At 40.5% G+C, this 14,829-nt stretch overlaps 1 protein-coding gene across 8 annotated transcripts in view; it reads left to right on the top strand.

Moving 5' to 3' along the window:
* LOC117945826 (thrombospondin type-1 domain-containing protein 7A) overlaps nucleotides 1-14,829 on the top strand; it is a 143,358-nt gene that overhangs the window by 91,825 nt on the left and 36,704 nt on the right. For all 8 annotated transcript variants that reach the window (XR_004656907.1, XR_004656906.1, XR_004656905.1 and 5 more), the window contains 7 exons: nucleotides 792-986; nucleotides 2,673-2,939; nucleotides 9,478-9,656; nucleotides 10,274-10,279; nucleotides 10,746-10,879; nucleotides 11,647-11,800; nucleotides 13,643-13,784. Coding sequence is in view for 3 of the 8 variants with exons in the window: in XM_034873533.1 (XP_034729424.1) it covers nucleotides 792-986; nucleotides 2,673-2,939; nucleotides 9,478-9,656; nucleotides 10,274-10,279; nucleotides 10,746-10,879; nucleotides 11,647-11,800; nucleotides 13,643-13,784 (1,077 nt within the window). In the remaining 5 variants the exon portion in view is untranslated. The remainder of the gene's footprint in view (nucleotides 1-791; nucleotides 987-2,672; nucleotides 2,940-9,477; nucleotides 9,657-10,273; nucleotides 10,280-10,745; nucleotides 10,880-11,646; nucleotides 11,801-13,642; nucleotides 13,785-14,829) is intronic.

Genomic DNA, 14,829 nt, shown 5'->3' with positions numbered 1-14,829 from the left:
TCTTTGAATTATTAAAGTAAAGCATTTTGTGAAAAGTGCCAGTTAGATAAGAAAATTGATATTACTCTTTGCTTTAAATACGATATGAAGATGCAGACAGCAGCCGGTTAACTTGGCTTAGCTTAGCATTAAGACTGGAAATACAGGGAAACAGCTAGCCGGGTTCTGTTCAAGGGTAACAGAAATCCACTTACCAACACCTGTAAAGCTTACTAATTAAATAAATGATATCCCGTTTGTGGGATTATGGGAGGTTATGGCGTTAAGGCTACTATTAAATTAGTGAGCTCCAGAAAGGGAGCTCTGCAAAGTGGTTTAACTCTTCTCATTTAACTCGCAAATTTAAAATGTGAAATGTACTAATCTTTCAAAACTATCAAAAGTAAAAGTACATATATGCAGAAAGGCTCCTCATTAGATTATTAGTATGCATAGATGCAATAACGCATGAGTAGAATTAAAATGTTGTAGTTTGAAGATGGAACTAATTTTAACTACTTTTTACAGTTGTTGTGTTTATAGATGATAAACCATTGTCATAAGTTAATCTTTAAATTATGCACCACATTTTATAAGCTGCTTATGTGTTTTATTATTAAAATCTGAATCTGGGCGCCTGGTTAACTCACCTGGTAGAGCATGTGCCCCTATATAAAGGTTTACACTTTTTTTCACTTATTAATACCCGCTTTGACAATCAATCATTGCTGAAACAATAAAAGATGAACCACTTTATCTCCTCCCACACATTCTAATAAAGCCTTTTTGACCCATTCCTCTAATTCTTCCAGCTGTGTCCTGTCGCCAGCTGGACGGGACGCAGGCCGTCGTCAGCGAGTGTCTGAAATTCGGCAAAGCCATGCCTGCCATCACTCAGCGCTGTCAGCTCCCCTGCCAGGATGACTGCCAGCTGAACAACTGGTCCAAGTTCTCATCCTGTACAGCTGACTGTGTGGGGGTCCGGACCAGAAAGAGGGCTTTGATAGGTGAGAACAGAGAGTGGCACAGCATAAACAATGGGCTGGTCTTTTGAACCCTTTTCAGACAAGCTTATTTGCCCTGTAGCTAAAGTGTTAGTAAGGTACCAGGGGGTTTAGGGCGGGATGTGGGAGGGCAAAGCTCCCAAGAGACAAGCACTGAAGTTAAACACAAGGTCATATATCTATTCAGGTAGTTCTTTCCCGCTAAATGCTCCAGTGGGATTAAAGCAACAAATCTGAAATAGCTCCTCAGTCTTTGCTATCCATCAGAGCATCCCCAGTCTCCCTGTGCATCACAGTCATAAAAGCAAAATCACAAGAGGGCTGCAATGCATTAAGGCGAAAAAAGTCAACTTTAAGTGGATTTGAAAAGCTTTTATTGTCCCCTGATGTGAAATCCTTTGACCCATTTAACCAATTGTAAATGAGCAGAGATATCATTTTATACATACAAACACTCGTTAGAGAGATGGTGTAATTGTTCTTTGCTTTGAATCAGGAAGCCATGGATAGTTTTTTCAGAATCCTACAACTATATTTGGAAAAAGGTTGTCAGCACTATGTTAGATGTTGGCCCTCACAGACCCTTTTACTAATAAATAAGATACATTTTAATGTATGCAAGAGTTGTCTGTATCCTCTTCTTAATCTTAGTGATCTTTGGTCAGTCCAACACAAAACCAAAACAACACAAATCCTGTTTCCTTAAAGTGGTTGGTCAAGTTGGATCTTTATGTTGAATAAAATAATAATGTGCACTTCTCTGCTGTCTGTTGGTCACAATGACCTTTAGAGACAGATTATAGCATGCTACACAGCAGTTTGGTGTCTATGTGCAATTGCCCCAACCAGCTGTGGTCCTAATGCAGGAGAAACTTTGCAAACCTTGTCTGAAATTATTTTATTGGAAAACAACAGACTTCCTTTCAAACATGAAGCAAAGCATAGGGCGGGGCAGGTCACGGAGTCAAGCTAGGCTATTATCTCTGCTCATAGCTGACAGTTCCTAAGCAAGCACCCCATGCTTCTCGGTTCTGTACCCTACGGGGATCCTGCACTGCTGCTCTCCCCGCTTAAGGCTTTCCATACATGCTAATGGAAGAGCAGGGAGGTGTGTTCTCCCTGCCTCCTGCTTTCCACGTATGCAAGTATGGGGAGGCCTCAGAACAGAGCCATACCTCCAAATACAAATTGCAGATGAATTAATCTATTTTAACAAATGGGTCCTGACTGAACTACACCTTGCTGGCAACAATGGCCCTTGCAGGGAAAGATGCTGTGGGCAGTAAGATAGAAAGTCATCCAAGGCATATCTCCTAATTTGCATTGAAACAACTCTTGATGTCACAAGAAAAACATTATTTATTGCAAAGTGATCTATGAATAACAATGCATGACATGAGGATAAAACAAACTTGAAACTTGAAATAATCCTGCCAGCGTAATCTATCATCAGGAGTTGCGTTCTGCCCATGCATGTATCCCACACAAATGGGGAAACAGCTGTTCTTGTGTCATCTAGTGGGTACGCTCTCCCAAACTGTCCCAAAGGCATTGCAAGTTGCCTTTAGAATAATGTGTCGAAAACCCACATCTGCCTAACAGAGGCAGAAATCTACCAACACCAAGCGACATGTGGAGTCACCTCTCCCAAAGCTACCCTGCTCATCTCTGTCCCTCTGCTTTCCTCAGGGAGGAGCAAAAAGAAAGACAAGTGCAAGAACACGCAAATGTATCCTTTGAGTGAGACCCAGTACTGCCCTTGTGACAAGTACAACGCCCAGCCAGTGGGGAACTGGTCAGACTGCATCCTGCCCGAGGGAGGCAGAGTGGAGAGCATCCTGGGGATGAAGGTCCAGGCAGACATCAAGGAGTGTGGTCAGGGCTACCGCTACCAGGCAATGGTGTGCTACGACCAGGACAACAGGCTGGTGGAGACCTTGCGCTGCAACAGTCACGGTGTGTGGGTGTGTGTGTGTGTGTGTGTGTGTGTGTGTGTGTGTGTGTGTGTGTGTGTGTGTGTGTGTTTGTGTGTCACAGCAAAGGGTTAATCACAGTTTGCTTCTTTGTTAAAGGTGATTCATTTTAAAAACAAATCTCCAGAAATATCTAACCATGTGGACAGTTTTGGGTTTTATTTGTGTTGTAATTTAAACTCTGGTTGATTTATGAGAGCTGTGGTGAACTGCTTCTCAGATCTCTGCTGGGTAAATCCAGACAGCTAGCTAGACCATCTGTCCAATCTGCGTTTTCTGTTGCACGACAAACTCAATCTTTAGAAGTACATATGATCCACCAAAACAAGTTCCTTCCCGAGGCTATTGTGGCGCGGCATCGGGCTCCGCTCAGCTTAGCATGTTTTTTTCCCATTCTGGAATGCTGTGTTGAATAGCCAGACCCTCCTGGGCAGCACTGTGGAGGAAGGTCTGGCAATGCGAGACTACTGCAGAACTAACTTTGTTTGAAATGAACCCATACAGCACACACAGATTTGTTGTTATACTTTCAAGAGGTAAGCCGCAGCCTATATAAAGAAATTAATTTGATTGATTTAGAGAGTTTAAATGTTGGTCCACAACGTGTTAAGTTGTGTTTGGCTCTGTATGTTACTCTCTGTAGTGTTAGCGAGCCATGCTATGGTGCCACTGAGCTTGCTGAGCACAGAGCCAGTCCCTCAACACCCCTCCAATCCCTCAACCCACTGTGATTGGTTTTCAAATGTAGCTATGAAGGAGTTGAGGACACGCTGCAAGACAGTGTTTCATAAATTACATAGTTATTTTTCACTGGAACTTCTTTTTACTAAATAAATAGTTCCAATAAGACCGGTTGGTTCTGTGGTTTATGGAAAGAGATGTTGCTGTTGAATCGACAAATTAGACCAAGACTATGTGCATGGCTACAAAACACTATAGGTTAGTGAGAAAATGTCAAGTAAGCTTTTAGGTTTGGCCTCTGAGCCTGATGATGGAAGCAGCTCCAACAGAAATCTGCATTAAAGCACAAATCTCGAAACGCAGTAAATTATTTTTTTCCTCTCCAGCCTGGAGTTCTTTTATCCAGGTGAGAAATGTACTGTAGCTCATTGGAATGCCGCAGATGCAAGAATAACTTTTTGTTCCTGGTAAATATTCATCTGAAGTGAAGTATTTTGTTTGTCCACGTATGAAAGCCCCTCCTATGCAGGCTAGCGACTCATTTTGAATGCTGCATTTCACATAAGGAGGCCTTTTTCTGGAACACTCCTGTCAGAATTATTTGTCTCCTCATTGTAAGGTCTTATCTTAGATCCAAAATACTTCAAGCAAAGAATCCGAGCTCAGAAACTCGTTGGGAAATTGCTGTGAAATGGAATGTGGGAGATGTTCAAATGAATACATCAGTGTTGTGCATATATAAACATGGTTTTAGTATCCCTGTGTGAGTCACAGATTCAGATATGCGTCAGTTAATCTGGGTGTGGGTGTGACAAGGGCATGGCGTAAGGATGGCATTGTTTGTGTTTTGTGTGAGTTTTGTCAGCCTCTGTATTTTTACACCTATATGAATTTTGGTAAAGTTTATGCGTGTGTGCATCCATGCATTCATCTTCAACCACCATTAACCTTAGACAAAAGAAAACGTACCTTGAGGTTCAGACAAAACAAAAACACACCATTATGAGGTTTGGCATCAGTACATGTGAACCTCAAAGATATTACATCTCTCTTTTATCCCTCCCGTTCAGTCTCTCTTCCTCGTTCTCTCTGCTTCTACCTCCTTTATTTTCTGTGTCATTCTCTGCATCTCAGCCACCATCACTTCTAATCTTGATAGAGGAGGAGACATGGTCCATCTACGACTCTGTTGCTGACACGGTGACCTCGGCTATAATGTTGATCAGGCAAACTGTGTGACTGTTATCTCTCTATATTCCATAGGACATCAACAGAAAAAGGAGATTATTATTAAAAGTGCACGTTGATATGGTATTGCTCACTTTTCAGATTGCCTTGTTCCTCTATAAGCGAGATTCAATATTGTAAGGGAAGATAACGCTGTATTCTGTTCTGAACAGTTCTCAATAAATCTGAGTTTGCACAGTTGCTGCAAGTAACAATTAGACATTGTAAACTGCAGAGAATTATATATACAGTATATATATATATATATATATATATATATATATATATATATATATATATATATATATATATATATATATATATATACAGTGAATAGTATATATACAGTATACATACATATATAACAGTATATACACACACACACACACCCACCATGTAAATGATCAGCTTGACCGCAGGGAGACAAATAATCAGCAGCAAAAGAAACGAGTAACATCCAAATGACAAATTCCTGATTCTATTAGTTCCCAGCAGTAATTGTAGTCAGCCACAAGAAGATCTGATTAGTGTGTTGTCATGTTCAATATGATCCAGGCCAAGTTGTGACTAGAGAGTCAAGACCAAGCCACAGCTCAGGACAAAGTCTGAAATTTGGTTGGTCTACCAATAATGGTCTAAATCAACACAATTTAAATTCAGGAGAGCTTTTAATCCTGCCTCACAAAAAAAGAATCCCCTGCTATGTCCTATATATGCTGTATATGTGACATTACTCATATAGTTCTTTTATTTATGACTACACGCAACCAGTGATGCTTTTACGTTTACCATGACTTAATATTACAGGATGGCTTAGGGGGCCTTGGCCTCGTCTTAGCAGGATGTGGTAAAGGAGGAGGGAAGGCAGCCACTCTGCGGAGCCATAGAGGGTAAAGCTTGAGGGCAAGCATCTTGCTGAGGACCAGTCAACTTGAACAGTACTGCAGGGAACAGATTTGATAGTGCATGACGACCCATATCTGTAACAACATGAGAAACACATTAAGAGCCTGTGCCGTATAATTGAGGTTAGGCTTTTTTTGAGTCTTGCAAAATGTAGGTAGTGGGCTGTGAAGGTTCAACACTACGCTCAGTTTCTGTCTGTTAAGGTTAGTAATGTACGTCAAAGGGCCCTTCTGGCCTATGGTGCCGCTTTTCTACCTCTATGCTCCATCCCGAGCATAGAGCCGTCATAGTTATTTTCAGAGCACCCAGGGATTAGGCTGCGCCCGTTGCCTAGGAGATGACTGTGGCGCAGGGGGTATAAAAGGTCTAAAATCCGACTGTAGTGTTGGATGATTCCTGGAGCCAAAGGGTTCTCAGGCCACCCACCCATAGAACGGATACAATATGGTTTCAGAAGCCAACCCTACGGTGTCTCAGCCAGACTTTATTCCTGGCTGGATGGCATAAAATGGTGTGTCTAAAGAAAACACACATTTGTATTCTTATTTGTTCAAACAACTTCTACAAAAACTAAAAACTCTGGAATATGATTAAGTTAGAAAGTTCTAGGAGGAATGCCAGAGATTCTAAGATGTAATGGAGCTTCAGGGAATTTAGTAAATGTGAAGGTGATCAATCTTCTGTACTTAGCTAAAAAGAGAGACAAAGTCGCACCCCCCTACTACATATATTGTATAAAACTGAGTTGCGTATTAAACTGGGTGGATGGATGGACATTCATACATTATTTGTACATTTTGTTTTAATGTGAAACACACGGTACATGTGGAAGGCACAGTGATGTATCTGTGGATGGCTACAATAGTGGCTAACTACCTTTAGTAAGCATCCGTTTTTCATCAAGTTTTCTTTTTCTTTTATAAATAGTCCAGTTTACCGTTGCTGATAACATGTTGGTTTCATATGGATGTATATTCTCAGATTTTACATTTCTAAAGATTTTTTTTTTACAAAAAAAATCAAACGTTTAGACCCCCTGGAGTAGCTCTGTGGACCCCCTAAGGGTCACGGACCCCTGTTGAAGCTCTCTGCCATAAAGGATTTTTTAAATGTCAACATTGTGCCAACACAAAGAGAAAATAACTACAGAGCATTGCCATGCTGTGAATAATTACAAGTACAGATTAAGCTAACAGTTTTTGTTTACTTATGTTATAAGCTAAATGTAGATTTGTTGTTGTTGGAAAGCTGGTCTACTTCCAGAGGTATTTCGGTACATATCCCAATGATCACCTTGAGATTCAAGAGCTAGTTGGGCATTGAAATAAACATTTCAGGTGAAGTTAAGCAGTCAGCAGTTACAACTCCTTTGGGAATTACAGAAGTAGCTTGCGTCAGGTTACAAGTTGACTTCTGAAGCCAAAAATAAGTGATCCCCCACCTGGACCTGGCACAAAGTCTCCCTGAGAGCATGGGAAGACACCTAACAAGTTTATATCTGTTGAACTGCAAGTGACCTGCGGGCTGAGGTGTTACAGCATTTGCACTGTGAGTGCCCTTAAAGTGACAGTATCAGTGATTTAGAATGACTGGATTCAACTTCAGAGCTTACAGTGGGAGGTCAAAGGTGATGAGGCTTATCTCAAAGGCCATGCTGAAATTAGCAAAAGTGTTTATGTAGAGACTGTGATGTGGACTCAGGGACAACAGAGTATTAGGAGGTCAGGCACAAGTGTGAGTGTGATCATGCTTGTATATGGATGTCAATATTATTTCACTGTGTATTTGGTTGGTGCCAAAGTGCTACCAGGACAGGGATTCCCACAGGTTGAGAATTTAATCGGTGGCGCGGGATGTGACTGCGTGGCATCATATCATCATGCCTGGGTTCAGCAATAAACTAGTTAAACAAAGGTTTATGTTGACTGTTTATTGAAAAATATGTCTTCATAACAAGGCCATTTGAAATATTTTAAACAGAAATCCGATCAGAAGATGATGCAGATGAAGTGTATTTGTGCTTTGTTAACTAAATTTGATTGGTTTGTCAAATAAATGTTATTGTTTAACAGATATAATGTTTGATAAATATTACCCAGAGCTGAAATGTTGTATTGACAACTTAACCTTAAATCCATGATCCATTTAGTAATTTACATGTTATAATAAATCTCAAGTCTGTGTGCAACCCCTGTTAAATCCTATTTTACACTAAATGTTATCCAAAGTTAATTCTTGTTAGTTTTGGTTGTTATTGAGAATTGTTTTGGTTTTTTTTAAGTGTTTTAATCCGTGTTTTGGGGATCCTAATAACGTTTAACAGGCTGTTTTGTACTATACATGTCTGTGTAACATTCATTAAGATCTCAGTCTGTTCTCATGAACAGATTTCTGTCATTCAACAACTCTGGATTGTGGTTTAAAACATTTAAAGCACACTTAATAAAATGCCGAGTTTTGTTCGGACTGGAATGCCTCATAGGAGTTGGAGATCATTTTAACTGTAGGAGGACTCAGGTGGTTTCTTTGGTTTGCTCACCAGATTGATAAGGTTAGTCTTTACGGACAATGTCTGCAAACATTGTCCTTAATGACAAACCCTAACCTTTTCACAGGTTAAAAAGATTTGTGAGGACGGACGTGTGTTTTCAGGAAACCCGTCAGTCAATAAAGGACCACATGTCTCTCACGAAAGAGCCCTGATCAGAAAGAGGCAGTGGTTATGTACCCAGTGAAACACTCCACTTTCCCGGCTCATTCACCCCATCGATTTTCTTAATCAAAGGCTAAACTGATTTACAGGCCAGTACTGTTACATAAGCCTAACAAAGGTATTAGTTTCTGTCTGCTAAACAGACTTTCACCGAGCAGGTGAAATAAATCTTTGTAATGTCAGACAAAAGTTCAGAGTAGTAAAATCCTTTCAAGATATATGACTGAAACTTGGTCTGTGTGCACTGGCCGAAGAAGAGAAAATCAAAGCCCAAAGATGGGAAAGAAACATGCTGAGTGAGATTCTTCAAACATGCCCTTTTGACTGTGACATGACCCTGTGTGAAAATAGATTGAATAATGTTTTCTGACATACCCAACCACTGCTTGGGTAGACTTTTATAGAATTGTTCCTTTGAATGCGGACCCTGATTTTTATTCCACCGGGCTAAGAATAAGTGCATTTAGATGAGTTTGTGAAAATCGGTTAATGGTTTGCTCTTACAGCTGGGTATTTTTCCCCATCTAGCATTTACAGAGTTTTTGAACTTTAATACTTGTTTGTTTGATTGAAAAGAAAAACTAATTTTTGGGAATTAGGACAAATCTAGTTTCATACTAGATAATGAAAAGGAAATTCTTGCCATGCCATTTTTCTCTAAAGCAGTCAGTGCCAACCTAGAGACTGATATCATGCTGGTGGGATACAGAGAGAATAAAGGTTTTCTTTCAAAGCTTAAATCTTATGAATCAATTATGTTGTTTATGTTTTTACCTTTTGAAATAATTACTAACCGTACTGTACGCTGTCTAATCATTCACTGAAACAGACTGTAAAGTAGCAAACCATCATTTTGTCTTTCAGTTTTTGTTCTGATATGTGTATGCACAAATAATCAACCCTTTCACAAGAAGCCAAAAGCCAGAACCACCAGCTTAACGATTACTTACTTTTAATTCTTGCAAAACACCTCCTTTTTTTGTTTTCCTACCAGGTTATATTGAGGAGGCATGCATCATCCCCTGTCCCTCAGACTGCAAACTCAGTGAATGGTCCAACTGGTCACGCTGCAGCAAGTCGTGCGGCAGCGGGGTCAAAGTTCGCTCCAAATGGCTTCGAGAGAAACCTTACAACGGTGGCCGGCCGTGTCCCAAACTGGACCACATCAACCAGGTACAGATGCTGAAACTTAAGCTCAAGCTCAGGAGATGGAGCTAAAAAACGCAAAAAAAACTGATTTTTGCTTACAAGTGATGCTTACATTTTTTTGAGCTACAATATATTTATGCTTATTGGAATTTTATACATCTCCAACACTGAATAGAGAGCAAGAGAGAGGAAGAAAGAAAGAAAGAAATTATTAATGAATAATAAGCTTGAGTCTGTAGAGCTTACCCTTACCCTCCCCTCTTTATTGTTGCACTCATTTTTTGCTGAGAGACAGTGCAAAAGCATTGGGGGCTATAAATGGATCCCATCCACCATATTAATACCCCAATATCTGCCAGTTGATTCCTTAAGGTTTCCATGATTTGCAAAAATGAAATTCTTTGCAGACCCATGAGTATCAGTAGATGCAGATTAAGTTGTGTGTGTGTGTGTGTGTGTGTGTGTCTGTGTCTGCTAAATTCACACAGGTAATTATGCCGGAGGCTTTTCTGATTATGTCCTCTTTAATATTGCATTAATCGTAGGCTCTGCACTATATGAACAGTTGGCATGTGCTCATTAATCTGTCTGTCTTCTTTTCATCTACCCCAATGCCTGTTGGATATGACTCACTGCTACAGGCCCAGGTAAGAGCTGCTTTCCTCAGCTATTTGTAAATGTAGTCGCATATGTTAAGTGTCACCGATGTCAGTGGGTCACTGACAGATAGATGTAAACAGTCACAATATATTCACTGTAAGTAAACAAGGTACTATCAAATTGGAGTTTTTTTTCACAGACATTTCTCAGAGGCAGAGCTGCTCTGGGGGCAGACATAATCTTGTTGGCTGAGTTAAACCTCAGGGAGCTGATTCAAAGAATCACTGTGTATTAGACAAACTTAACTGACAAACTTACAGGGCTAACAGTAAATATTTATAGAAATAGAGATTATAGAGGCCACTTTTTTCTCTTTTTTTCATTAGTATGATGATGAGTTAGCTCAACCCAGAAGTAAAAGTGTCAATCTGCCACCTTCTTCTTGCTGCTGTTTGTACTTTAAATCATATTGGGAACGCGTTAAGCACATAAATAAGATAATTCTGTCCTCAGGTGTATGAGGTGGTGCCGTGTCAGAGCGACTGTAATCAGTATGTGTGGGTGGCTGAGCCATGGAGTGTGTGGAAAGTCAGCAACGTGGACTTAAAAGAGAACTGCGGTGAAGGCGTCCAGACCAGAAAAGTCAGGTATCTCTCACACTGTCTAGCCTACTGTTTTTATATTATCATTTCAAGCAGAAATGTCAAAACTTGTCAAATGTGAAGATGTTGAGTTTTGGTACTTTTAAGTTTAGTTTTCATTATTATTAAGTAATCAGAAAGAAAAAAAAAAGTTGTAGATTAATCTACAGCAGTCGCAGGCTGTCAGACCTCTACTAATGATGACAAATGCTAATTTGTATTCAAATTAATAGGAATACGTTATGTGAAGTGTTTTGGAAAAATGTTTTTTGGGAAAAAAAAGACATGCAAAACATCTGGGCTAACCTGTCTAACAAGGTTCAGCTGACAGTCAACAACCGAAACGCTGCCAAATACTTTCGGCTGGAACTCAACTTTTGGATTTATGTTTTGAACATGCCAAGACACAAACTGTAATCAGACTATATTAGACTCACACAACTGTAATTAGATTGTTTGTGATAGAAGTAAAATAATCAAAGAAAAGAAAAAGAAGAAGGGTGCGACTTCTGTACTTTCAAGGGTTTCATTCAGCCAGTCACCGTTCAGCCTGCTGCTGTCTGTGTTTACATTGACCCTCTATAGCCAGTGTTGACCTGGCCATAGAGGGTCCCCTCCCTCAGCCTGAGTGACTCAACCCACTGCTGACACACTTACATTACCTAATGTTTTTGCCACCTCTATGTCCAGTTAAAACTTAATGTCTGACCATTGTTCTCTGGAGCACAACAGCAGCTAAAATAAGATCAAATCCAGTCCCATCAATCCCACAGGTGCATGCTCAACACTATAGACGGGCCGTCGGAGTCTGTGGAGGACTACCTGTGTGACCCGGAGGAAATGCCCCTGGGGGCCAGGGAGAGCCGGCTGCCCTGCCCCGAGGACTGCGTTCTCAATGACTGGGGCCCCTGGAGCCGCTGCAACCTGGTGAGAGCTGAACCCAGATCAGAGAGCAGCAGCTTAGCCATCTGACACAGATATGGGAACATCAGACTTCTCTGTAGCCCACTGAGATTAATCTTGATGTCTTTTTCATGTCAGAAATATTTTCTCTGAGGCTCAAGGACTTCAAAGCGTAGCTGCAATGTATTACTGCGAGCAGTGTGTGAATCTTTGTCAACAGGTTATTTCTCGTCCACCAAGGATGGATAAAGGAGATATATGAACTGGGAAATGGGAGAAAAATGGCGTATAGATATCATCTATATCACACTTGACTCACTGAATTCAGCAGGAAAGGAAGATGATTTATGATAAAGATTGGTTTTCAATTTTACATTTTGTGACACACAAAGTCCCTACATCAGCAGTGATGTAAAGGCAAACAAAGCCACAAAGTTGGCTTAAATGTTACCCATAGCTTGTGATCATCACTACAAACAGTTGAAGTAATTAGTTATATATTGTGTACATAAATGTTCATTTTAGCCTAAAGGTTGGTGGTTATCTCCCTCTAAATCATGACCTGAGATTTCTTTTCCAACTGGCTGTAAAATCTGAAGACTTTGCAAATTGAGTTTTGTAAAGGGACACCTACCCCTGATTTAATCACAGCAGCAAGGCACACACACATACAGGCTACAGTATGTATGCAATCCTCATTCCAGCTTTTTCAAAACCATGTTAGGTGTCAGAACATCCTTTCAGCCTTTTTAACTGCTCTGGCTTCACCTGCTGTTCTCACAGCAGTACCCTGGCCATTGTTAATCACACCCCATTCTCTCCCAAAGTGCTTGACGCACCGACTTTCCACAATTCCAATCTCGTACTGGAGTATGCAATGGCACTAGCAGGGCCTTTCACATCATTTATTCATTGTGCGAGCGGTAGAGTTATTCAAAAGGTTGCCAATGACTGTGTAAAATCTGGTGGTTTACCATACCATCGTGTCGTTTGTTTCCGCCTGCTGGGAAAAAAAATCTAATTCCACTTTCTAGGAATGCCAAGGGATGGAAAGGATCTTTATTTATTTTATTTTTAGGAAATACAACAATAAAACATCCCTTCAAGGACAAGGCCTATAAAGACTTTGGACAACGTTTTGACATAAGAAGTCTTAATGAGTTGTTGCCCAATAAAATAGGAAATAATCCCAAAGTGGCAAATTCACATTTATTTCCTTAAATGTTTATTAAAGTGAAGCTATTATACTACTTTCCTGGTCTTAGTTTTTGATTCAGGATTCCTATACGACATCCTGACATGATTCACCGCACAATGAACTATGTAAATCATTGGGAAACTCTTACCGTCATCTGTGCACTTTCTGCAGCTACTCTGAAAGCTTGGTTTAGGTTCCTCGTCCCCCTTGCAACCCTTCCAGCCAAGCCCGCTCTATTGTGAATGGTCATCTTCCAGAAGACCTCTAAACGGGACAGCTTGGAGCAACTTGACCATGTAGGAAAGTCCGTTTGATTGATGTAGGCAAATCCAGGAAATTCAGAGATCTCAATGAGACCCCTATGAGACCAGAGCATTCAGAGCTGGGCCAACCCAAGCTAGCCGCAGGGCTCACATTTAAATGTGTTTACCTCATTATTTGACACTTCGGCATTGTTCAACATGACTATACAACACTATAACAACATTTATAGGTCAGAAAAGACGAGAAAAAAAGTAATATGTGCTCTTTAAATGTCTTCATCAGTGTCAGAAGGAGCGCCGAGGCTTTGTCCTATTTCCATTTTATGTCTGTATTCACAATACAAAGTGCTTATGCATTATTATAAACATATGTGTACAGTTTTTGATATAGAGTCTCTGTTGCAGCCATGTACCAGAACCAACTATCGAGTGCGGACAGCTTACACCCTCCGGTCGCCCACTGTAGGGAGGCAGTGTCCAGACACGACTGACAGGGAGCCTTGCAGCCTAAACCTCAACTGTTTCAACTACTTCTACAACATCACAGGTACAAGGGAATGTCAAATGAAGCCCCGTCTTCAAGAAGTCACACACACTTCTCTTTGTAGGGTCACTAAAACAGTTTTTTTGTGGCAGAGGGACGTTTGTCTCCCCAGAACGACTGTACTGTTTGTGGCTTGTTTTTTGAACGGAACAGGTTTTTGTGATGCTGCCATGGGTGTGTCAGGATGCATGTTTCTCAACTTTCATCGAAGAACAGATGCAAACTTGCAAGATTTTACAAACCTTGTGTTGTCAAATGATGTTAAGTAACGTCACTGGCGTTTTTTTTTTTGCCCACAGCTGCTCTTTGGAAACACCTCTCCAATCACAGGCTAATATTTTGGTTGTTGGTTGTATTTTACTGTACCTTCACTTTTTAAAGGAAGGTTGAAGGGTTGGATGGGCACACAATATGTGTTGCTGTCAAACCGACACTTAAGGGAATGAGCCAATGAACTTAAGGAAAATGAACCAAAATAGTTCAGTTGTGTGCCAAGCAGGTAAATGAGCAGAAACACGTTGTAAAGCTCACTAAAGCCAAGGGGAGCTTCAGCTTTTCAGCTGCTTTAAACATACACATTTCCAAAACTACTTAGAGACTGAGATGGCACCCTTCCTGAGCTTCCCTCTCTGATCTGCAGCATATCAAACCTTCATATCACATTTCACAGAGAATTCTCTTTCATATTTCATCCTGAAAACTGTAACAAACTATTTCAATAAAAATAAAAAAGGAGAGACTGGCAACATTCCATTATTTCATTTGGATTTGTTGTGTTGTCTTCACTTCTGCTGCCCCACATTCTCAACCAGCCCACCCTTCTTCTCTCTCTTCCCTTTGTGTTGTGGCATTGGGAGACGTGACATATACTCCCTACTGCTGGGTTCACAGTAGCATACAGGCATCCCAGTGTATATGTACATAGTCTACAAGCAGAGATTATTATTGGTGAAGCACTTTATATTTCTTTGTTAATGCTGAGACCGTCCAAGCTGCTCCTGCCTTTAGTTTTTCTTTTTTTATTTGCTGTCTCTCTCTCTCTCTCTCT

Source organism: Etheostoma cragini, chromosome 6 (genome assembly GCF_013103735.1).
Source record: "Etheostoma cragini isolate CJK2018 chromosome 6, CSU_Ecrag_1.0, whole genome shotgun sequence".
Lineage (NCBI taxonomy): Eukaryota > Metazoa > Chordata > Actinopteri > Perciformes > Percidae > Etheostoma > Etheostoma cragini.
The sequence above is the reverse complement of the archived record's forward strand: the minus strand, read 5'-3'. Positions and strand labels throughout refer to the sequence as shown.